At 41.8% G+C, this 25,700-nt stretch overlaps 1 protein-coding gene across 2 annotated transcripts in view; it reads left to right on the top strand.

Annotated features, from left to right (window-relative positions):
* The window catches only part of LOC122415655 (GATA-binding factor A-like), a 63,794-nt gene extending 38,566 nt beyond the window's left edge, over positions 1 to 25,228 (top strand). The window contains exons 2-6 of one of the 2 annotated variants that reach the window (XM_043427973.1): positions 13,198 to 13,455; positions 13,959 to 14,212; positions 22,013 to 22,185; positions 22,834 to 23,098; positions 23,487 to 25,228. In XM_043427973.1, coding sequence (XP_043283908.1) covers positions 13,256 to 13,455; positions 13,959 to 14,212; positions 22,013 to 22,185; positions 22,834 to 23,098; positions 23,487 to 23,842 — 1,248 coding nt within the window. In that variant the 5' untranslated portion in view covers positions 13,198 to 13,255 and the 3' untranslated portion in view covers positions 23,843 to 25,228. Of the gene's footprint in view, positions 1 to 13,197; positions 13,456 to 13,958; positions 14,213 to 22,012; positions 22,186 to 22,818; positions 23,099 to 23,486 lie in introns of both variants that reach the window. The other variant, XM_043427972.1, reaches the window with a different exon arrangement.
* The last annotated feature ends 472 nt before the right edge of the window (positions 25,229 to 25,700 follow it).

Genomic DNA, 25,700 nt, shown 5'->3' with positions numbered 1-25,700 from the left:
TAATTTAACTGTCTCGTGGAGGAACCACCTTAAACATCAAAAGCTACCAAGAAAACATCTGAAACATATAATTCGAGACCAGAATTCACCATCGACTGCAGGCAGGTCATGTCGGAACGTTCGCAAACACCAAAATTAGTTTGTCCGACGATTCCGCTCATTCTCTCCAACTTTAAAAACTACCAAGAAAATAGGACCTAACCAGAACCTAAGAGGTAAGAAAAAAATACCTTTTTACTGCGACAAAGGTTATGAAAGCTGTTTCTATCGAAACTTTAAAGAAGTTCCCGCGACTCTAATGGAAATCGAAAATTCCAACTTTAAGGGTTGACATTTATCGTCTAGTTGTCGAGAAAGAAATTCACGAAAATCACATTTTTCGAAGGGTTATACATAGGCTCCTATGGCAGCCACGCTCCCTGTGCGACGATTTGGAATTAAGGAAGTTGAAGCATTAGAAAGAAAATGTTATGTCATCACTTTTAAACCGATTGCATCTTATAAAGTGAAGTGTCAAAAAAATCAGTTAAATTTTCAGACAGTCTAAGAGCGTCTTTGCTGAGAAAAATCTACAACAATTTGGGCCAAATAAGACGTAATCTTATGAAAGTCATCAAGACACATTCGGTGATATCTCCGTAAAAAATGGTGCTAAAAATACGAATTTTTTTTCGCAACATGAACAAGACATGCTGAACAATGTCAATTTTTTTCAGATTTATTAGGAGATTTGCTGAGATTATATTAATAATAATCTGTTATTATCGAACTTAACGAAGTAGAATTTTCGCAACTTATAGGGAACTGAACTCCTATTGGAAGCTTCGAACGACGGATTTATCGACAAAGTCCGTTAATCAGAATGTTTCAATACCGACGAATCAAAATAAGCTTAAACACTATTCATGAATTGTGAGCCAAGAAAATATCTGCTCTCCCGTAAAGGGACGTTTTCGAAACAAGAATCCTCATTAAGCTCTCAAACAGTGCGGGATGTACTTGATTCTTTTGGTTGGACCGAAAAGGTCTACGGGACTCGCGGGAATGAGCGGCGTACAAGTGAGTCGCGTATGCCGTGAGCTCGAGAAATAATTCCGACGAAACATGCATTCGCCGAAGGAATATCGTTTCAAGAAGTACCGAAGAGTTGGAAACGCATGCAAACCGACGATATAATTACTGGGTTAATTATTATTGCGATTCGTCGTTCGAATCCTGCCCGCGCGCTCGTTAAACTCAAAAGCCGAGTCCGGCCCTTATGCACGAGGCTCGTACTCGAGATCGTAAGGATCGGCTTTGCGCATGCAATAATCGTATCGTAGGCGCGATCCGGCAATAACACGGAACACTGCACTTGACGTTAACTTTTTATAGGTCTGGACCACGACGAATATACGATTAAATGTGCGCATATTGTTATAGTCACATTCGAAAATATATAGTACAACGACGTTGCCATATTGACTCGAAGCAATTGACGGGAATTGCTCAATCGTCGCTCGCATCGCGGAGTTTCCGGAAAGTACAAGGTCCCGATAGTATTTCGATCACACTTGGAAACACCGAGAGGTTTTATACAGCCGAGATTCGGGGAGGAAGTTGCGGGATGAAAAAACGAGAATTTTCTCATTCCCTGATTGAAGTTGTGCCGTCGCGATTCGCCATTTTGAAAAACAACGATGCAAAAAAGCAGGCTGCAATAATAATACGTCCAGATAATAGATCGTGGACTCCACCTTAACATGCTTAATGAGGTCTAATCGAATATCATTTTTAGTTGCAATATTGTTCGGTATTTTTTAACCGCCAAGGCAGATCTCGTTATCAGCAGCAGTGCGTTGGAGCGTACGCTCTCTTATGCGAGATTAAAATCAATAACGAGCGCGCAGCAACCACTGAGATCGATAGGATCGTTTGGATCGAGGGCGTAAATATAAAGCTGATACGATCGCGCGCGCGGCTCGAGAGAAAATTCGCTTCGAGGGCAGAAATTCGAGTGCGGAAAAAAGTGAGGTTTTTCTCACCGGATGATTTCCTCTGGAGCTGTTGCGGAGCACTTTTTTCTTCGCGAGCTTCAAAGTATACTCGGCGCGTTATCCGCGGGCTCATTCATTGGCGTTTCCCCCGCACTCGCGGCGAATCGATCGCAATAAATTATTATAATCACTCGCGCCCGGTCACGGGATGATAAATCTTCGTTATTGCGTGCGAGAATTTATTTATTTATGTGTTGTTGCTTTTTTTTTCCTTTTCTTTTTTCAATCATTCTCTTCGAATGCGCGACTTTATTAAACGAGCACACTCGCACGATAGACGCATAATAGCGACTTATTTCATTAAATAGACACATCCACGATCGCGATTGCGAGGCTCAAGGAAAAATCAGCTTCTGATTATAATGTAATTAAAAATGAAAAAGAACAAGAAACGAACGATAAAAACGTCACGCCGAGCCATTCCGCTCACGGATCGTACGCCGGAGATCAAATCTGCGTCTCACTTTGTCTCGGAATTGGCCTAAATACCCACTGAAAACATGATTTACCGTCACCAATAGCCCGCGTCTATCAAATCGGGCTTTACACCTTTCCTCTCGTGATTTATTGCGCCTCTCCGATTGATTATTCCCTGTAAGCACTCAACGCGTATTTCGATCACCTCTCGTACGTGAGACCTTCGCCACGCCATATCCATCCTGCGGATATCCAACGTTTACGCGAAGGTGTGAAATAAAAAATGGAGTCAAATCGCAGCGGGAGACTCTCTTGTCGTTTCACTCAATTTTTCTCTGTCTCTTTTTTTTATTATTTTTTTATTTTTTTCTTTTTATTGCAACGATGCGAAATCAATTAATCTTGATCGATGAGCCAGTTGAATCGAAGCAGAAATGCTCAACTTCACTATTTTTATTGATCGAATTTATTGTTCTACTATTCCAGAACTTGGACGAATGAAAATTTCATTGTTTTTCTATTGCTCGCTCGCTCGTTTCGACTCAAGTTTTTTGGCTCTGTGTATTTCTTTCTTTCTTCCTTTGAAATGGAACGAAAAACCGTCAAGGATTATTACATCTGCTGGAACTGAGCGGACACATGCGGTGAAGGCGCGTGCCGAAAATTGCTCAGAAACTCACGTTTGACTCATTCAAAAGCCTCTCTCTCGCTCCCTCTCTTCCTACATCCTCACTGACTTTATCTCGTGTTTGCATCTCGGTTTCGGATTACCGTAGCGGTTCGCGCCTCGATGCACCTTCACCGCCTGTCTTAAGAAAGCTGTGAGGTCTCGTCCTCGTCGAATGACTCAAAAAAGGACTGACCACTCATCCTTCTCGTCTCGTCTCTCCGCTCCCTCCCTCTTTTTCGATCCCTTCGAAGTCTTTCTCTTTCAGGACTTTGGAGAAATATTGTATAGAATTCCACTAAGTCCTCTTGAGTTTTCGAGAATCTTTGGCTACCGTCGAACTTGGCTGAACCCCGATTTTGGTAATTAAGACCTCCGAACTATTTCTGTGACCGATTCGTTCCACAGATCCTGAATTCAAAGTTCAATTATAAAAAAGTCGACAATTTTCAATACCATTGTAAATCTACTCGAATTTGTATTGCAAGATTAAAAAAAAAAAAGTGTATTCCATTTGGAAGAGCGATTCGCAGATTTCTAGTAATCCATTTTCATTCAATTTTATCTTTTTCAATTATATTTATTTATTTTCTCATTTTTCTTTATATATATATATTTTATTCGTTTTTTTTTTCAATATTCAATATTACATTTTGTCCTGAAGTAATCTTGAATGGAAGCATAACTTGGATGACATCAAGGAAGATCATGCGTTACTTGGGATTAAAAGACGCAACTGAACTGTTTTGCTCTTCTCACGATCAAAGAAACGATTGAAATTTATTCTCCCAATTATTAAAATGATGTGTAACTCATTTTTTGAGATCGACACATTTTTATCATAATGATAGCGGTTTAAATACTTTCGTAGTTGAATCGTCAAGCAAAATGTCAAACCTTCCACCGTTTGTGTCGTTATTACTCGTTAACCTCGAATAAGTGTTTTTCTTTTTCCACTTCCAAGCCATTTCCACCATATCTAAAAACATTCGATTTTCTTATTCTCGTTTTTGGCTCTTTAAAATTGGGAGAATTTCATTAAATCCAAATCGTCGCACAGGGAGTCTGCCTGCGATAGAGGGGTCCCCTTAAAAAATAATCCCGGGAATAAATGCACGCGGTGTAGATTTCTAGCTTATTTCCAAATTTAAACTCTTAAAGTTGGAATTTTCGATTTCCGTTAGATCCGCGTGAACTTCCTCAGAGAACGAGTCTCTATATTAGCTCGGAGAAATGAGTATTTACAGGAAAAATGAAAGTACTGAGAGAAAATACTGGCGGGAAATGATTAAAATGAAAAGTGGTTAGAACAAACGTTTATTGTCCGGATTTTCTGGAAGGACTTTGAGAAGAAAAGTTGTCGAGCGTGCGTGAATGTGAGAAGGTAGTAAAAAATGTGTGGCTCAACTGTGTCACCGCGGAGCGCGTCTCGAGTTCGAAGATAAAAAGAAGGAGCCAGGAAGAGGACACGAAAAAAGGAGGAATAGAAGAGGGGAGAAAAAATCTTGGATGGAAAAAAGGTGAAAAAAAGATGGAAAAAGAGTGGATGGTGGGGACAACGGGATTAGAGGTGAGCGTGAACGTTCACGGGATGTTACGCGGGCTCGTGTGAGACGAAAGAGGACGAGAGCGTGTGGGATATACAAGGAAACCCTTCTACGAGCTCGGCGCCGTGGCGCCTCGTTCCTCTCATTTATATCCTGTCCCGGCTCTTTTACTTTTCGATTTTTGCTCTTGTCTCCTCCGCGTCGTCGCTTACCCCTCTTCCTCTATCCGCCACTCGTCGAAAAAAGCTGGCACAGCTAGATCAGAGCCGCGGAGCGTTTCGTTCAATTCAAATTCGAATTCTCGACATCGAAATTGTTTTTGGGCTCTATGAGAATGCGGCGAAGGAGCGCTTTGCGGCTTCGCTTCCGGAAACCCGCGCGCAATTAATTCCCAGACTCGCGGCACTCCGACGACGATTCCAGTATCACCGCAATTTTCCGAAAGCTTATCTTCCTCCGAGAATAAATAATGACCGCGAGAAGAGGAGCGCCGTTGCATCGGCGCTCGAAGAAACCCGCTTCGCGGGTGTAAAAGACGCGAAACCGAAATGAGACACATCCCTAGATTGATTCGGCACTTCGAACCATCGATAAAAGCGGAGCTGAGGCTCTCCGGCAGATATGAAAAGGACTGCGAAAGCAAAGAATCCTCATTTAAGCCGAATGCAGGAAGGACCCCTGAATATTAATCATCGCCGATGAGAAACACAAACGAATGTTCGCCATTAGAAAAATGAGGTAATAAATAATTGAGAGAACGGAGGATGATCGATCGGAAAACATCTAATGCCGATGGGATTGCCCTCCCGGAGTCATTGGCCGGGAGGACATTTTTAATGGACCATCAGAAGTTGATGAGGGGACCAGAGTCCGGCGAGTGTCGACTCGATCCGCGAACGACCGTACGAACCGTCACCGAGGGACCGTCCGTCGGTGTGTGTGTACATGTTGGAATGAGAGAAAAAAAGGCCGAAAAAACGACGAAGAAAGCACCTCCATTAGTGGCTCTACTATCGAAAGGCTGTACAAGAGAGAGCCGCGCTTACTCCCGGCGCCTCTGGTCTCCTCCCGACGTATCAATAAACCGTCTAATGTCTCTTCGGCCAATACACGAAAACAACACATCTATACAGACGAGTGTACCGAAAGATCCACATTTACAGCCATATCTCATGTATATCGGCTGATGACATCAGGAGCCAGCGTAGATCCCTTTCACTAAATCCCTCCGGACCTCCGTCCACTTATTTGCGTGTTCGAATTTATTTATGGCGCGTTTGACGATCGCGTTGACTTTTGTCAAAAGCCGTTGCTGCTTTTGCACATGTGCGCTCTTCCATTCGCTGGGAACATCTTAACGATTTATTATCGAGTTTCGTCCCAGGGGACTTCCAATCGGTACTCGGGCCCAGCCGCGATGTTCCAGATTCACACCGAAAGGCTCGAAGCTTCGCAACGACGATTCCCAGCTCGAATAAACGCATTAGCAGTTTACCGCGACCGACCGCATTTCTGAGCGGAGCAAAAAATTTCCTTCGTTTCTCGATGCAATGGCCGTTTAGCCGAAAACAAAGATAACCATGATCTCCTCGCTGCCGTGTCTTTTTTCTTCCAATCTTTCAATCTTTCAATCTCTCGTTCCTTTTGCCAGCCGTTCAATGGCAGCTCAACTGGACTTGACCCCCCGGTCCGGGTCATCGGCCACTTCCTTTCTCCGTTCCTGCCTGCCTCTCGTCATGATATTCCCAGCCGGTGCATCACTCACTCTGTTTACACCTTCGTACCTTTGCTCAAGCCAGTCTCTTCCATTCTCTTCCCACCTTTCGCCGTGACCGAGCCACACGCTTTGCCCTACTCCGGGCCTCAATGCTGTGCTGTCAAACCCATTCTTCCCAACGCCGCTTTCGAGCCAGCCCCGAACGCTTGTTCCCAAAGATGCACTAATGCAGCTCGGGGCCTGCGAGCCCCAGGAGCCAGCCGGCGCCAGGGCCACTCCTGACAAGGCGCCACGCCGCTCCCCCCGTTCTCGCCGTGCTGTGCATGCGGTCCTGATACTCGAGGATACTCTCGTCCCCGGCGGGCTCCCAATAAGATTCCTTGCAACTTTCAAATCCCGGCACTGTGCACAGGATCCTTCGGGTAATGTTCCAGTTTCATAGGATTTCATTTCACGGCGGTGAGGCTCGAAGCTTCGTTCCAGTTCCTCACCCGCCGTACTGTGCTTCAAGAATTTGAGTTCTCAAACTTCCAGAAAGGAGCAAACAATTCTTGTCTACACGGAGAGACTTTTATAGCAAAAATTACCATGTTTTTATAGTAACGTCGGACCACATCGATATTACAATAATAATCGCTACAGAGTGTGTCAAATAATGCTAAAGTTTGGGGAACCATTACCACAGTTCGTGGTAAATATCGCGCTGTACTGTATCAAAAATTAACACCGAGCGAATTTTCATTAAAAACATAGTAAATAATGAAACGATTTGATAAAAATTTAGGGGATAACGTAGCAGTCGTTTCTCTCTGCCATACGAAAAATTGCATAGTTTCGTATTTTTCCTTTTACCGCACTGAATTTTGCTCGATAACACAGCAAAATTCATGCGTCCAGTCGAATTCACCAATTTTTATAACATTTCGCCAAAGACACGAGTGACATACGGATATCGATACATCGCTCGATGTAAGAATGTCGCAGACCTAAATTTTGCCTGTCGTACATAGTAAAATTTGAGAGAAGTGCTTTCGGCATCAAAATTACTATGCACTTTGGTGAAACGTAACGGAATTGCGATATAGAACAGCGCTGTTATAAAAAACATGGCAAATTTTTCTAGAAAATTCATCCGAAATATTCGTGTAAAAGTCTCTCCGTGTATTTTTCGGATTTGTCATTTCTCAACGACGCCACCCACCAACGATCGCGCCCGCGATCACTCCACAAATCATTGTCCACTTTAACAACTATTTGTCGTCTCAATAAATCGTGCTGGCCAAGCGCGAATGCAGGCTTTGTGCTCGCCTGTCTCGAGACCCACAACTAAGTTTATTGTATGCCGACAGTGGGCTCTCAATTGTTCAATTATTAGCGATCGATTTCGCAACGGGTTCCCCCGTCTCGGCGCACTCGCTCAAGCGCGACAAACTAAACGAACACGTTTTATACGCGTATCGGCAAAACGTGTAATGCTCTCCTTACATCGCTCCTCAATACCGCAACTTCACAGGAGGTGCAATTCTGGACATTGAAATCTCTTGTACGCGAACCAGCCTCGATTTAAGGCCTGATACTACACGTCAGAATAAAACGGTCGCCGACAAAACGCAGACAGGAAACCCGCCGCATTCGGACCACCGCTAATAACAGTTTCAATTTATTGGAATCGCGCGTTTGTGCAACTCGCTAGGAACACGCCACACACTTTGGTTACACCTGTTCTTACCGGGGGGCTCGGAGAGTCGTATTTGCTACGATAACTCTGGAAACACGCTGCTGCACACGTTTAGAAACGACACTCCAACCCAAATTTCATTGCATTTCGAAAATCTATTTTTTCTCATCTCTTTCTGAAGTCGGCGAGACCTTTGAGGGACTTCAATCTCTAGAATAATTTACGAACTCGGGACAAGACGAGAACCCCGTCACTGTGATGCACGAAACGGTTAAAGATTTTTTATTTTTGGCAAAAAGAAAAACATATAGAAATTAATGAATCAGGGAAGATTAAGGTATTCCTTTCGCATGAGCGTATTTTTAGTGGTGCAAATTGGAGCACTCGAAATTTCGACTGATTCCTAACCCCTCAAAAGTCACGGTTATACAGGAAAAGCTCTTGCCATTTTTCTAACTTCTTTTTCTAACTTTTTTTTCTATCTGTGAAACAGTTTGTATCAGGAATTTAGAATGATTTAGTAGATGAATTATTATCGAATGTGATGATGAAATCTGCTCCATAAGCTCCCGTATAAATTTTACGATTTTCGGAGTTTTCATTCTTTGTTAAATGTCCGATAACCTGACCTGAAATTTCGCAAATCTATTCCCATGCACTTTTACTTTACTGTCACTTAAAATCGGTTATTTGTAGAATATTCGGGTTCGTGAAACCTTAACGAATCGGAGAAGTTGTTTCGAGTGATTTATCCAAATTCGGAAACTGAAAACAACTGAACAAGTGCAATACGCGAGCATTCAACGCAGGTGGGTCTACGGCGTTTTGAAACTCGCGTTACCGGATTAGAGAAACTTTAGAAGAAATAGAGGAATTGCTGGGGAGCTTGAAGCGTTAATTTATATTGCTCGCGTGCACGAGCCTCGAGACTCTGACGTGTATGAATATGAGTTATGCTAAGAAAGTTGCTTGAGGTATTCTAAGAGCAAGCTGCGATGTAGTTCGAGCGCTCCGACTCCTTATTCATTTACGAAATTGAAAAAAGCCATTTTTTCATCCTCCTGAAATTTATCGTCCGAACTTTCAAACTTGAAAATCGAATCGACACAATTATCCGAACGATTCCCGATCCCATCGTCAGCTCAATCCTCATCGCTTTTACTTTCCACGATCTCAATTCATCCCCCAAAAAGTGCGAATTTAAGGATTTTTATAAAAACTTTTAAATCTCGCTGCTACCATTTTATTCCATCGTGTGGGAGTGTTTCGCGCAGAGATTTTTCCTCGAGTATATATCCAATGCAAGGAAAGTTAGTGCTCGAACGCCGTCAGCGCTCTTTAGCATTATGATCACTAACGATGTCGAGTTTACCGAGTTTCACACTCCCCGCCTGCAATAACGCACCGTACCGTGATCTTGGAGCTTGCAATCCGTGACGCATACCTCGGTCATTGATTTCGTAGCGCAAGCAGCTATTCCGAAACATTGTACTTTTATTCCCGGTCATTAATGATACGAGTTATCTTTAAACTTTTCACCGCAACTTTATTTTATACGAGACGTACTATGTTTTTACATCGCTTGTGCATTCTATCTTCATTTTATCACGCTCATTGCTTGCATATTATACACATTTATGATAAATAGTTATAGTTTATACATAACGAGAATCCGCATTCGTATATTTATACGTGCGTGCGCATATGCATCAGGTAAATAAAACGTTTAAATGGAAGTATGCTGATTTATCAAGGTATTTCACTCTCGCAAGGGAAAACTCGAGAGCTTGAAGAAAAACAAAGAAATTTATCGCGGGGTGCCTGCGCGAGGAGTCCGCCAAGTGGTTAATTCCAACAACGAATCATCAACGAGTAAATTTTCCAGCTTTCCCCCTCTTTTCTAACGTAACACAAACACTCCAAAATTTCATCGGCTCCTGCACAGTTTCGGTATCGAGATTATTATTTCGACACTGAATCTTTTATCTCCTCAAATTCTTTCCTGCTCCGTCATAGCGTTGCTCGGCTCTCCAATGGCAAAATAAAACTCACAAAACTTGCTTCATTTACGCGGATACGAACGAGATTTTCTGGGCATCAGCACCTTGTACATCGCCTCCCATTATCTAATCGCTCCTTACCGATGACATTTTTGTACGTACACGAACCTACCACCGGGTTTGTGCATCATTCATACGAGATTCATGCACACACACACACACACACACATAATGCTGGAGTATGTGTTTGCGAGCACCGAGAGCAACGCGTATCGGAATTTATAAGCGTTCCGTCGCTGAACGATATTTAATTTATGATCGCAATTAAATTACCGTGCTTCGGCTGGCGAGCATGCATACACTCATGTTGTATGCATTTCATATATTTTATATATTTATATAGTGCTTCTTCGGCGTACGAGAATTCGTAAGCGCGCGGGCGACTGGTTTATCGCTCCGCGGTATCAAATGTAACGTAATGTTATTTGATCTCGAGTCTGCTGGATGGTGCTCGCAGCCGACTCCGGAGAAGTAGTTTTTACATTTTCCCACTTCTGCACAGCTCATGCGACGATCGACCGAAAACGCGAGGTTCAACGAAAGCGAGAAAGGAGGAAGAATGCTCGTAGAATAACTCGTCGGAGGGAGCTTTTTGCGGGACGAGATTTCACTGCGATTCACTGGCTGGAGTCGCGGAACTTTAGCGGGGAAAAAATAGTCGAGTTGTAAAAGTAAGGAGAAAAAGCTGGAATTCCGGAGGTCTTAAGGCCGCCTCGGCGAAACGGTTCGAGAGGGAAAACACGTTGGAGGGATTGAGCAGGGTTTGGGAGGGTTAGAAAGGTGAAAGAGAGATTTGGGGTGTGAGCAGAGGGGAGCCGGCGCACCTCTGGGAGATTCTCTTTGGTCCCGCCTACACGGGCGCGTATTCCGCGTCCGCGATGGCCGCTATCCGTGCTATCTTCGATTCATGGTCCAAGCCTTGAGGAGCCGGAGGTGGAGACGCGTCTGCGCTCTTTCGCCTCATTTCCTCTCACTTCGATTCCCATCCTGTTGCCCTCTCGCCCGTTTCTCTTTCGTGTGGATATGCACCGGTGTAGATGTGCACGTTGGAGAGCCCTTTGTGAGCGTCGAGGATTCGCTGTGGCAGCGGTGGCTTCTCCCGAAACCCTCAGAATTTTCTCCTCTCCCGGCGACGCCGTTCCGCGAGCCGCGGCTATCGAAATGGGGCTCGATCGAGCCGTTTCTTCCCAATAAAACTTTAAAACTTGGCTGCTCTAAGATTCTTCCACAAGTATATGAGAGTGCTCGATGAGGAAACTCACCCCGACGGAGGAAAAGACCTGCCGAAATCGAATAACCATGCGCAGAGTAGGATTGAGGGTCGCGGCGACAGCGAGGAAACGATTTCCGTCGAGGAGTCTCCCGTATGGGATCCTCTCGTTAGGGAATCGAATCTCCGAGGACTGCGAGATGCGAGACTGTTCCGTGTATCACGTATACATACGTACTTCGGAATACGAGGTGCCCGGACGAGGCCCTTCGGAAAACCATTTATACACTCCCTCCGTATCCTTCGAACGATACTGCTTTTGCCTGTATATTCCAATGCACTAAAGTTCTCTATATATGCGCACGGTGCGAGTTTCAGTTGAGCAAAAATTGGCCGAGTCGTTGCTCGGGAGCGTAGGCGGCCTTCGGGACGCCATTTCACCGTAGAATTTACTCCGCGTACACGGATATCTCTTGCGGTTATTCTCACTCGGTAACCGAGCACATTCTGCAGCGATTTTGCGGCAAGGACGTTAGAAAAAACGGTCTCTTCCCGCGATAGTCTCGCTCCGAGAGCTCATCCGCCATTGCGGACGCGATGCAGCGCTCGCTTCTTCGGCTCCATTTTCAACGAAGCTCCGTAAAACACTTCACTCACCTTCAACATTTCTATTCAAATGATATTCTCACTTCGAGTTATTCATGGCGCGACCATTCTCAGGCTGTTGGTAACCGACGAGTTTCGTGCTCTTTCGCTCACTCGATCTTCGCTTCTTTTTGCCATTTTCCGTTAAAACGAGACTTTCTGAATGCCCAGGCACGAGGTATCGATGAAATATCGTCGATTCCTCCAATCCGATCTTCAATGTGGAATAAAAATGATTAATATTCGCGCCTGGTCGTTTTTTCAGAAACAAACTAGGAAAATTGTTTTTTTTTCTTTTTTTTTAATTTTTTATTTAGTGTGAGAAAAATCTTCGAATTCGTCATTCACAACGATTATCATGGATCTACTGATATCCTAAGTTGCTGTAAACACCGCAATTTTACGTATGAAATTCTCGTTGGTCGAATTCTTTCGTCTCGTACCTCAACGATTGTGGGTGTACGATCAAAGGTTTCTGTAGGGGAGGACGATTTTCGTACGAAATTATTGTTTAATGTAATGTGTACATTGGTATACTTATACAAATTACAATTATATCCCTAAGTTGGATTGGAAAAAAAGGAAAATTGTCGCAACCGACCACATCCCAAGGATGGCTGCGACACGTTAAAAAAATACTCGAATATGGTTCGAAATCACATTATTTGCAATAAAAATTTTTTAGAAACCAATTAGAAGTTTGCAACAGCAGAAATAAAATCTGGGAACGTTTCAACCAGAAATTCTCAATTTGGAGCTTGAATTCTGTTTTAGTACGCTGAAAAACGTGATGGATCCTATTTTTCATCCCATCGTAGCTTTGTCACGCACAAAAAATGTACCCACACGCTACAAAAACAGCGCTCTGGGTCGTCGATAACTCGCGTCACAATCGTACCCAGGAAAAAATTCGCAACCGCACCCAGTGCACTAAAAAACAATCTACCAATAAAGTAAAAGCACTGCCATTTACCTGCTAATGCCTGATTCATTTCGAGGTAAAACTCTCATTTTTCTATTGGTATATTTGTGAAACTAATTATGAAATGAAACCGAAGAAAAATACTTGCTTTTCGCTATAAAAAACGAATATGTGAGCCGCTGCGACAGAAAGTGGGTTTTTTTAATATCGATTTGAATGAGGAATAAACGAAGTTTGAGAGCGCGCGGGCAAAGTGTGATTTTGCAGTTAATTTCGTTCGATTTGGTTTGATTTGCAGCAAATGACGCGACCGCGGTGGTGCTAACAAGGGTTAAAAGGGAGGGCGAGGGAAGAGGATGTTCCACGGTAGCAGCAGCGGCGGGTATGGCGCGGGATCGGAATACCAACAACAATCGCAGCAACAGCAACAGCAACAACATCCAGGCCAGCAAGGACTGCAGGCACCGGTTTACGTGCCTTCCTCGAGGCCGGCGATTCCATCGGCTGCAACCGCTGCCCAGTATCACTCGTTTCCTGGTTCCGCTTCGCCCGCATGGTACATTTACATATGCATATAAATATGGATACAGCTGTTTATAGCGGATTAAGATAGTTCATTATTTGTTGATAAAAGAAACACATTCTTATCGGAGACACGGGCGTATTTCAAAAACAATGTGAGTTTCGCACCAGGGCCTCGAAGCTGACAATAAAATATGAAATATGGCTACGAAATACGAAGCTAATCGCAGGGGGTTCGATAAACTAGGCCAATCTCAGTAGTTACACTTGTTTTATGTCAGTTTCACTTTAAATACAGGCTCGAAAACGAGCAGCGAGTGCCTCAACATCGAAGATTTTGCTTCGTGTCTCATTTCTATTAACGGTCTTTTTCATTGCATTTCAATTTTAATTCAACCGCGTGTTTAACTCGTTCACGCGCGATTGTTCACTCATGCGGATTCCCCTCCGGAATTTCACACGGAAGGGCTCACAACGCCGATTTTTTTGACATTTATTGGTTTGTTGCTTGAAAAAAGTATTCATCATCTTTTCAAGGGAGAAAACGGCGTCATGGCAACACGGGGTAGACAGCTACGCCGCTCATCACGCACTCGCGAGTCATACAGGCGGTTCGGGGGGTGGCATGGGACCGCACACCGCTCACGGTCATCCGCACTCGGCCCATCCTCACACCGGACATCCGCACACGAGCCTAGCCGCGGCGTCCCCGTTTTATGCTCAAAATGTCGCGATGATGTCCTCGTGGCGGGCTTACGACGGTGCTGGATTTCAAAGAGCTTCCCCTTATGGTGAGCACCATTCGTCACTCTCAAAAATGTCTTTTCCTCCTTCCCAGGGCATCGAGCGATGCTCCAAAAGTTTTTTTATCCTACAATTTTTATGGGGAGCTTTCCCTTTGCGCTTTGTCGCCTATTGCCTACCGATTCGTCAAATTCGATTCGATGCTAGAAGAATAAGTCACGAGAACTCTCGAACTTGGGAGCGAATAGTTTGTCGAAAATTTTCATCCCTCGGCAGCTTTTTCCGGTGCATGCCTCGAGCCCATTTGCCCAGATACTTGATTCGCAGGGTCAATTTTCCAGTGATCGAAAACCCCTTCGAGTACTCTCGCGCTCGAGTTAACGAGAAGGAAATAAGTGATAAGAAGCATCGAGCGCAATATTTGATGGGGAAGTGTTGCTTCGGAGTCCTTAATAAATTTAAAGCTCTCGAGGAACAGGCGCATAGACGATCTATTTCGAGACCTCGAGACTCGACAGAGTCCGGGGGATCGTCGAGTACTCGTCGTAACGAACGCTTTATATGCCAAAAGGTAAAGGCTTCCCTCGAAATTGCTCGTTACATACTCGCACCGACGTACACCCCGGCACATGTGCACTTTAGGCGAACCTTCTCTCTCTCTCTCTCTCTCTCTTTCCCTTTTCTCTTGTTTTTCTCTCATTGAAATAGAATACTTTTGCACTCTCAGGCACGCGGCATGTTTATTATACTTCTACGATATGGTATTATACAACGAACAACGCGATGGAAATATCGAGTGAAAAGCGTGGGTGGAAGAGAAAGAGATACGTTCAAACGGGTATGAAAGAAGAGGCTTCGGATAACAAGAATCGTGCTCGTTTTTCCTTTGGACGCGAACTAACAAAAACAAGCGTTTCTCGAGCGTGAAAAGTGTTGCAGGAAATAATATTTAACCCGTAAACGGTCACGGTTTGAAACTTTTTCTCGCAGAATCTTATTGCAGCGATAATCGCTGATACATTCTTAATGATGGGATGATTATTACTTTTACATTGATTCTTTTATTAAGGCGATGAAAGAGTTGAAAATGCTCACATTCGTTTTGATTATTCAATATTATTCCGCTTCGTCATAAGCTTCGTTAAGTTGTAATTGTGGCTTTGATGGAGTCGTGAGAGCAGCAGCAGCTTTAGCTGGGATGACGAAATTTCTCTCGAATTCATTTTCACTGAGCCGTTCCATGACTAGTCAAGTTTGCAACTACTTTGTAGTGATTAGTTTTACTTTAGATTAGGACTACTTTATTTATTTTTTTTTTTCTTATTTTTTTCTTATATTTTTTTGAATCTTTTCATTTACAATTTTGAGTTTATAACACGCTACCTTATGGGAGAACTCGCAATAATATTAATTGTGAAAAAATTGTACGGTTTTGGAGCTTTGGAAAAGTTTGTATCGGGAAGAAAATTTATCACAGATTCCGTTGCTTTAAAAAAAAATTAACTTACAGGGCTTTTAAGAAAGAAAAAAGATGAAAAACACTTGAGTTTTTGACGCGTCGAAAGCGGATGTCAGTCATTGCGTTGGACTGCCGGTAACAGCTGATCGAGCTTCGGACAAATTCGGGAATCACGGGAATTTCATGAAATTTTTTTTCGAGACTGACTCACGTGCTTTCATTCGTTTAGTAGCTTCGCTTTTTTTTTTAAGAACTGATCATTCCTTTTCCTCGATGCCATTACACCGATATAAACTTTCTTTCGCACAATAAAAATGTTGCCTAGATTTAAAGTGTCACCGGTACCGACTCAATCATTAGCTAGTCAAGTTGAAGTGTAAATTTCATCTTTTATGATATTTTTAAAGCATTTTATTACATTCTTATGATAAAAATATTCTCAATGTGAGTGTTTATTAATTTTATTAATAATTTAGGCTCGAAACTAATCACTATAAAGTAGTTGCAAACTTGACTAGTCGTGGAACAGCCGAACTACTAAGCAATGGAAACTAGCAATGTGAGGATCGCCGATAGAGTGTGACTTATTTCATGAATAGATGGGTTAGTGTTGCTTAAAAAGTGCTTCAAACGCAGAATCTGCTGAGTTCCCTATTACTTACCGGATTCGATTGGAATTTGAATAATTGGTGATTCGAAAATTCTGGACAAACATAGACACATTGGAAAATATTTGATCCTTAATAACCTGTAAAATTCCATACGCTTATTAAAAAATGACAGGCACGCAAGGAAAAACCAACATTTAGTCACAATGAAATGATTTTTCGTCTTTTAAAGTTTTCAATATTAAAATAGCCACATATGAATTATAATTTTCATTGTATTTATTCACTATAAAATTGTTTCTAATGGTTCCTTCATACAATTATAGTCTTACATTCCATTCTAGAGCTTATTTCATCTACAAGCAGTTGGATAATGCAATCAATGACTTAATTTATTTAAATTGCTTTGTCAAATACTTCATTACAGAATAATAAAAATAAATTAGAAAGCAAAATTTATGGATTGCAATTCATGAGCATTCTTATCAAAATCACCTAGTGTAAGTTCGATTGAATTTTCATTTTTTTCACAATTTGACAAACATGATATATTTGTCTAAAAAAACTGGCTAGTAATGAAAAAATGCCACCAATAACTCGACGCATAATGGTTTATAGAAAAAGCATCGAGCCTTATTAGTTTCGACGCCTCAGTTCGAAGACCATTCAATAGAGCAGATGCACTTTTTGTGGGTTTTTTATATCAGGAAGAATCTTAAAAGAAGTAAAAGTATCGGCAGAATTTTCTGCAAATTCTTTGCTTGTCCTTGTTACTAAACTTAAAGTTCTTCTCGACGAATTTATCGTTTTCAAAGAACCACAACTTCTCGCTCACTTATTTTTTACTGCTGCATCAATCAGCAAACATTCTTCTACGCGGAGTTGCATCGGAACGTTCATTTGAACTTGAGAATAACTCCGAAAGGAACGTCAGTGAAATAGGAAAACTCGCCTGGCACTTTCTCACGTTTTTTTTCGTCCAGCTTCTTCTTACCCATCGGAGTAGAAAAGGAGTACGAGTCGACGAATGTATGTACTTGGAGTGAAGAGGAAAAAAGTATCTCGAACGCGCCCTCTGACCCAACCTCTTAAAACGCGTTTCCATTACCCATGTGCGCGTCTGGAACTCTCTTTTTCTCTTTCTCTCGTTATCAGAGATTCTTCGCGGCTCACAACTCATCCTCGGCTCCTCTCCATTCCCATCGACGAGAATTCTGTACCTGGGATATGTCCGACGCGAAGAGCCAGCTCACGAAACGCGATCGCGCGGAAAATTGGAGAAAAAATTCTCCATCCGCAGCTGTGTTCGGTTTACTCTCGATGTGACCGGACGAAGCTTCATCTTCCAATAACTTTTTCCATTGGCGAGAACGTCCGTTTTTGATGCCCGAGTCATCGAAATGATGGAAAAGTTTTCGGCGGTTCGATACATTGATGCGCGCAAAGAAGGTTGCCTACTTTGAGGAGATTCTTGAAAACCGGCTACTAAAAGCAGGAAAATTTGCTTCGAACCATTACTCGGAAGATTTTCGGACGAAGGTGCTCGCGCACTTTCCCATTGATGACTTTTTCTTTCGACAAGTTAAAGACGAAAGTTCTGGAGTGTGAAGAAATTAATGTTCACAGTGGCTTAAAGAAACTGAAGAAATTTGCTGGAAAATACGAATTTTTCCAGCAACTCGCCGCAACGCTCTCGTCAGAGCAAAGAACATCGTCGTTCGTCATTCTGTAGTGGATAAAAGGGATTTTTTTTTAATTTAAGGTAGCCAGAAAGGGAGCAATAACTCTGAGGAGGGTGCGGTTCGTTGGCTGGCCATGTGCATCATGGATAAGTGATAGCGGGCCTCTTTGAAGAGCGTGAGGCTGCAGTGCGGCTGCGGATTGAAGCTGCGCAATGTGTGGCTTGCGTCTCTTTCCATCTCTCCTCGAGAGCACGCTGCTTCTGTTGGTTCTCAGGATCCACGTTTAATCGTGCATATATAATGCGTTGGATGTGTGTGTTTATATAATGGGGCTCGAGTCCAGCCCAGAATTGACTTTTCGTCAGCGGGTACGCAGAGGCGAAGAGCAGAAGCGGTGGCAAAAGTGGTTGGCCGCGTGCTCGCGTTACGCCCGATCAGTTAATCTGAACTTTAATCATCCTCGTCGCTTATCTTACTGACTGAGTGTATTTTCCGAAAAGAACTGCCACTCTGATACCGAACGAATATTTGTCCCCGCGGAGATTCTTTGTGAAGAATCGAAGAAATGGGAAACGACGAATGCTGCTGGAGTGTTTCGAACTTTTTTCCAACAGAATGTTAAGGTATTCCTTTAACGAACCCGAATATTCTACAAATAAGTGATTTTAAATAACAGTGAAGTAAAAGTGCATGCGAATAGATTGACGAAATTTCAGGTCAGGTTATCGAACATTCAACGAAGAATGAAAACTTGAAAGGTCGTAAAATTTATACGAGAGCTTTATAGAGGATTCCATCGTCACATTTCTGTTCAATAATTTTATTGTACTAAATAATTCTAAATTCCTGATACAAACTGTCTCACAGATAGAAAAAATAAGTTTAAGGTATTCCTCTCGCATGAGCGTATTTTTTGGTGGCGCAAATTTGGCCACTCGAAAATTGGACTGATTCTTAAACTCTGAGAAGCTGCGGTTATATACGAAAAGCTTCTGCTTCTGCCATTTTTCAAACTTGTATCGTTAATATCTCTTTTAAGGTAACTCCTGTACTGCATGCTAGTCAAATGAGTGCTAAATTTTCAAAACGTTTTTAGACCAAGTTTAACGTACCGATTGAATGTATCGTTAGTGGATTTGTATTACAGCATATCTTATAAAGATGTAAAAATATTAAAAACGCTAGTTTTGCAAAAGCATCAACTGATAAATGCAAATTTCCACGCTGACACATTTTCACTGCTGTTTTTCAAAGAATTGTCTTCGTTTTTTGATCGATTTTATTGCAACGAGTCTCATTTTGTTCGTCAACCGGTCCTCTATGAATCCACCATGTAGTTGTTCTTTTAACTTGATCGTTTCACCGTTGCGCCTAATTGTTCATTAAGTGAAAAAACTTTTTCATTCATAATTTTTCTCAGGAATGAGTTTAAATGAAAATGTACGTGGTGAATTCGTAGAAGATCGGTTGAGGAACAAAATGAGACTTGGTGCAATAAACTCGGTCTAAAAGCGTTTTTAAAATTTAGCACTTGACTAGCATGCAGTGCAGGAGTGACCTTAAGCATTCGATCACCCTTTATTTTTATCGTCGCTATGGATTCCATTTAGAATGACTTAGTACACGAATTATTGAATTGCTTGCGGCAATTCGAACATCGAAATCCTGCAAAGATTTCAATCTAAAGCCCTCAGAGTAGTCGCGAATGCACCATACTATATAACAAATAAAAATCTCCATAAAGATGTTGAAACAGTGAAAGAGACGGCCCGAAAACTAAGCACGAGCTATGAGCAAAGACTCGCAAATCACCCGAATGTGCTAGCGCAAAATCTCCTCAACAGAGGAAACACAATCAATCAGAAGGCTGAAGAAATTCAAAACACTCGACATAATAGAAAGATTCCAGAACAATGTATAAAATCCTTATAATAACATCATAAAAATAAGACCTATATGTCAATCTAAGGATGCGTATGTGTCAATGTATGTGAGTGTGAAAGCTGCGTGATATTTAAAAAAAACAAGATACGTAGAGCAGTGCAAATAAATGAATATGCCCTCTAAACCAAAACATTGTAATAAGACAAGACAACTATTTAATGCTGTATTGATAGCAGCTTATAGTTAACGCTGGAAAAATAATAATAATAAAAAGATTTATTGAATAGAAATATGATGATGAAATCTCCATAAGCTCCTGTATAAATTTTACCATTTTCGGAGTGTGTTCGTTCTTTGTTAAATGTTCGACAACCTGACCTGGAATTTCGCCAATCTGTTCGCATGCACTTTTTGACTTTACTATTATTTAAAATCACTTATTTGTAGAATATTCGGGTTCGTGAAAGGAATACCTTAAAAGAGATATTAACGATGGAAGTTGTAAAAATGGGAAAAGCAGAAGCTCTTGCTATATAACCGCGGCTTCTCAGAGGTTAGAAATCAGTCCAAATTTCGAGTGCCCCAATTTGCGGCATCAAAAAATATGTCAAGGAGTACCTAAAAAACACGTTTTGCTAAACGCTCGTTACTGAAGTTCAGCTAAATTGAAATCTATGCTGTATAAAACGCTGAATTTATATTCGACGTACCTTGGCAAGGTTCCCTTCCTGTCTTTTCCCGTTCCCTTTATCGAAGTCGTCAAAAAAAAAGTACACGAAATTAGATGAGAGAAAATTTTTACAGAAAATTTGTTGATCGATCAAAGAGGTTTTTTGTCGCCAAGAGAAACCGTGTCGAAGGTTGCGCAGGTTTAATTGTTGTTGGGAGGGAGGGATCGAGGCGTACGGGTGTTTTCCAAGCGAGCTGGGAATATTGATCCATCGTTGTCGTCGAGCAAGTCCTCGTCAGGACACCCAGATGGCAGAGGCCGTTGTTGATCAGCGAGCACACGGTCTATAAAATAAAACACACTAAGGCTCAAGCTATGCGTGATTTTTTCTTCCTTCGTTTTCTTTCCCCCCCCCCCCCCGCCCCTTTTTTTTATTTTTTTATTTTTTTTTATTTTCCCCCGGTTGTTTTTATTCGCTTTTTTACTAAATTGCCTGGTCGTCACATCGCGGGCATAGTAAAATAAACTTTGAATTTAAATGGTCCGGCTACACTCCGTAGCAGAAATTAGCATAAAAATAAAATATTTATACTCTCGGGCGAGCTCTCATGCGGCGTGTCTATGTTCTCGTGTGTGTTTTATATCGTGTATTTAGAAAGGCAGGCTGAAGGATGTTAAGCCAAACGAATGTATTATAATATCTGCTTTTCGATCACAAATCTATCTCCCATTTACTGGCACATCGGAATTAATGATTTCCAATCGAGTCATTCCTCGATATAATTAGAGGAAATATATTGAACAAGAGTGTCCGGGTTTATTAGACTTTTCCATTACCGTTTTGACGTTCTATCGATAAGAAACCTTCTTTTATTTCCTTCGGCCTCCCGCTCTCTCCCTCTCTTTTTTTCAAACAGCTTTTTGCACAAACGGCTTCTTTACCTAGTCGCCGCTTCAAAGAGTCTACAACCCATGAAATAATTCGCTACTGGCAATCGCTGATTTGGATCTTTACACGCCTACGCCTGCCGTCTATTTTTAGACTCATCTCGCTCTAATGAAATCATCCACAGAGATGTAGGCCAAAGTATTACTTGTTACTTACCATTTGATTCTTACCTATCGGTGAACAAATTATCGTCGAGTTATCACTCCTCGTTTCGAGTTATCACTGCCGTTCAGCAAATTATCATTGCTCGATTATCCAACCACTCTTTATTCGAGACTCTTACACATTCGTGTCTTCCTTGCCCCCGTGTCTTCGTCGAATCCTTCGTCTCAAGACTTTTCTCGATCACGTTTCCTTCGACCTTGATCGCGACGACCTTCGTGCGCCCTCAAGAGAGCCCGGAGCTGCAATTATTTCATTCTGAAATCGTCGCAACTGGTGATCGAGAGATCGCGCAAATAGTAGGGTCAAAAGTGAGCGCGATTTTGAAGAAAATTCGCTCGGGAGATCGAGAAACTGGGAAATCGTCACTCTCGATTAATTTCATGTTTGTTTTATTATATTTTAATGATCCCGAATGCGATATCTCTTTTAGATACAGCGATGGATTTCCAGTTCGCCGAAGGCCGCGAGTGCGTCAACTGCGGAGCAATATCAACCCCTCTGTGGCGACGGGACGGAACTGGACATTATTTGTGCAACGCGTGCGGCCTCTATCACAAAATGAATGGGATGAATCGACCACTCATCAAGCCCTCAAAACGCCTTGTAAGTATATTCCCAATTAACTCAATCGTCCCGTCGTAATTGAATTCATTGGTAGATGCCGATTGAAAATAAGCAATTATGCCAAGAAAATCCATTTTATTGAAATACCTTCTTCATGCGACAATCACAACGTAACTCACAAAAATTATACTGAAAATAGATTAAAATAAAGAATTAATGTAAACTTTAAGAAAAAATTTTCCGATAGAAAAAATCAAAAAATCAATTGAATTTAACAATTCTTTAACGTAAGAAACGAATCGAGAATGAATTTTTTCATAAAATTTTTAATTGATCGTTTCATTGATTTTCACGTGATAAAGTGATTTTTCAAATAATTCATATTACAATGAAATTAATTTAAAAAAAAACTAATCAAATGAAAAGTCGATTAAAATTTCAATATAAAAATTGATTCACGATTGATTTCTCTCCCAAAAACTTACTTTTTCGATCAACTTCCAACATTTGAATGAAAAAATGAATTTATAATGACGAAACCTTGAAAAGGGAAAAGCTGTGTCAAGGTCGAAAATGGCTTAATAAATAAGCGAGTTGGCGGCATTTATAAGTTAAATAGTAAATAAAAAATCTCGTAATACGATCGGCATACGTAATTATCGAATGGGACAGATCTCCGAATTCCAGACAGCTACAAGACGACTGGGGCTGTGCTGTACGAATTGCGGTACCCGAACGACGACCCTTTGGAGGCGTAACAACGAGGGCGAGCCGGTGTGCAACGCTTGCGGTCTTTACTTCAAGCTCCACGGTGTGAATCGACCGTTGGCCATGCGGAAAGATGGCATTCAAACGAGGAAGAGAAAGCCGAAAAAAACGCCGGAGCCAAACGCCAGATCGTCGTCCGGCGATCACGAGACTTCGGCTTCTGCGGCCTCGTCGCCTTCCAATGGTAAAAAATCTTGGCTTCTGTAGGAGATTTTGACTTTTTCGCGAATCGACACCGAAGATTTTCCTCCGTCGGGAATCCTCTAGAAAGTGGAGGAAATTTTTACGGCAATTTCGGATTTCGTTATCGGAAGATGCGGCATGAAATTTCATCGTAGCCTGTCGAATAGCTCTTCGGGAATTCTGCCTTAGCGTTGACCAATTCGAGCCTCGTATCTCAGCCATATTTCAATTTTTATTATTTACTTTATTAGATAAACAAAAATAAACGACAAGTTCGATCATCGGCTCGAACAAAAATGAATTGCAAAGCTTTTTTTCTTCCATTGCGCAAAGCATGTCCGCTTATCTATAGCGTTTGAATAATCATAATTTTCATCCTGTCCGAACAGAGATGAAAAGCAATCAACATCAACAACAACAGCAGCAGCAGCAGCAGCAGCAGCATCAACACCATCACATCGAGGGCTCGAAGAGTTCATTATCATCGGTGTCAACGGAGAGACCGGTTTACCTGGGACACACGTCGCTTCTAGCGACCGGAAGCGTCGTGCCTGCGGTGAAAACGGAGCCTCGGAGCTGCGACAGTCACGTGACACAGGCTTACACACCGTACTACCAGCATCCGCATCAGTTAGGAACGACGACGAGCGAGCATCAGCAGCAGAGTTACTACGGGACCCAGGAGGCCCCTTATCACCACCAGCACCACGTGACCACCGCGGCGAAACTCCTCGCCTCGTCATAAACGATGTTCATCCATTAAACCCCATTTTTTCCGGTTGAAGAAACTCCGGGGCATCGAGAAAATACGAATTGCCGAGTGATGCGAGCGAAACGCAACGATGGTGCGATCGATCGCAGCAAACATCCTATCTCGAGCCAGGACGAAATTCACACTCGAATCTTCACCAAGTATTTAGCCCGCTGCACTTCGTGTTGACCATTAAAACCTTTCCATCCAAACTCTCGACTCGGATCGCCAAGTCGTAGCCACTAGTCGGACGATAAGCAAAAATTTAAGTAACTCAATCAAGTCAATAACGAAGGACGTGAGTTCGAAAAATCGCAGTTTACACTGAGACGCGCGAAAGAGCACGAGTCTAGGTGTAACGTCACGATATTTTTCTTCTGACTTTCATTCTCAAGTCCAAGAAATTATATTGCCTTACTCGATGTGTGATATTTAAGTTATTTATATATATATATATAAATATGTCTCAATATATATATCGAATGTTTAACGTGACGACGATATTACTGCGTATTAGTATTGTAGAGAGTGTGAGAAATTGACGTTTGAGCAAACTGGATACGGCGAAAGGTAAAGCCATCGTTGTAAACGAATTTATTGTGTAAATAATGACAAACTTTCTTCGTTATTTTAGTTACGATAGTTCGTTACGAATGATTGAGAAATAGCAGGCTTCGATTCGGTCATGTTCGAGGCACCATGTTTCCTTCATTATTGTCGAAGCACTTTTAAGTTGAGAATAAAGCTTCGAGTTGTCCTAGCGAGAACGTTACCGCGAATCGTACACTTACCGCTCGCATTTACACGCATAGTTTATAAATACTACTCGTTTTAAGTCTCAATCATTATTTATATCGACCACGCCCTGCTCTCGCGAAAAGAGTTCCGACGACAAACATCGAGAATCCTGAAGTTCGATTGGCTGGAAGACAAGGTTTTGAGTCTTTTCGTTCAACGGTCGGCTCCGAAATTAATTATGCCAAATTCATTTTCACTCAAATCTCACATTTTTCGCGATTCGAACCTCCAATTTTACGAGCTTTAAGTCCATGGGAAAAACTCGTCGAATCACGAGCGTTCGTTCGCTCGTTGTAATATCGAAAATTTTTTAATGAAAAAAAAAAAAAAAGAAAAAAAAACGAAAAGGAGAAAAGGTACTCTGAGCTCTTTGTAAATATTCGTCGTTACAATTACGTAGCATAGATCCATTGCTAATGTCGCTGCTCCGTTTACCTAAAAAAGTAACTAAATGCTAGAGTTTAATGTATGATTAATCATAATAAAGTTACTATCTAGTAGTTATGAGTAAGAAAAAAAGTAACCAACTCGTGTGTACTTATACAATAAACGAAGATTGAAAATATCGTTACGAACGAGAAACGTCGAGCGGAATTTTGACTCATTGACAACGAAGATTTTTCATTGAACGAAAAAATTCAATGATATTTTCAGCTGCTACAAGACTGTTTTTTATCTACGCGGAGAGAATTAAACGGTAATATCAGTAGACGAGTTAACGAAAAGTATTAATTCCTGTAACGGGCTGTAAAATTTTTAATATTTTGGGGAATTTTCATTATCAATCCGTAGACACGACACTGGTGCAAATTAGCACCCACGAAAATTTCAAGTGTCTGGAACTTCGAAATTTCTTTCAATTTGTCCATTTTTCTATGACAAAACTTGATTTTTCAATTTTTTTAATGATTGTAATTGATTGCTGAGGAATTGTTACCCCTAAAAAGTCTCGTTGTAAGATTGATTCCATAAATTAATGGATGAAATAAAAAGCTCTGAAAAGTCCTATCGTAAAAAGTAGTAGCACGAATCGCAGCTCGTCACCGCACTATCG

Source organism: Venturia canescens, chromosome 9 (assembly GCF_019457755.1).
Source record: "Venturia canescens isolate UGA chromosome 9, ASM1945775v1, whole genome shotgun sequence".
Taxonomy (NCBI): Eukaryota; Metazoa; Arthropoda; class Insecta; order Hymenoptera; family Ichneumonidae; genus Venturia; species Venturia canescens.
This window is presented reverse-complemented; position numbering and strand designations above follow the sequence as displayed.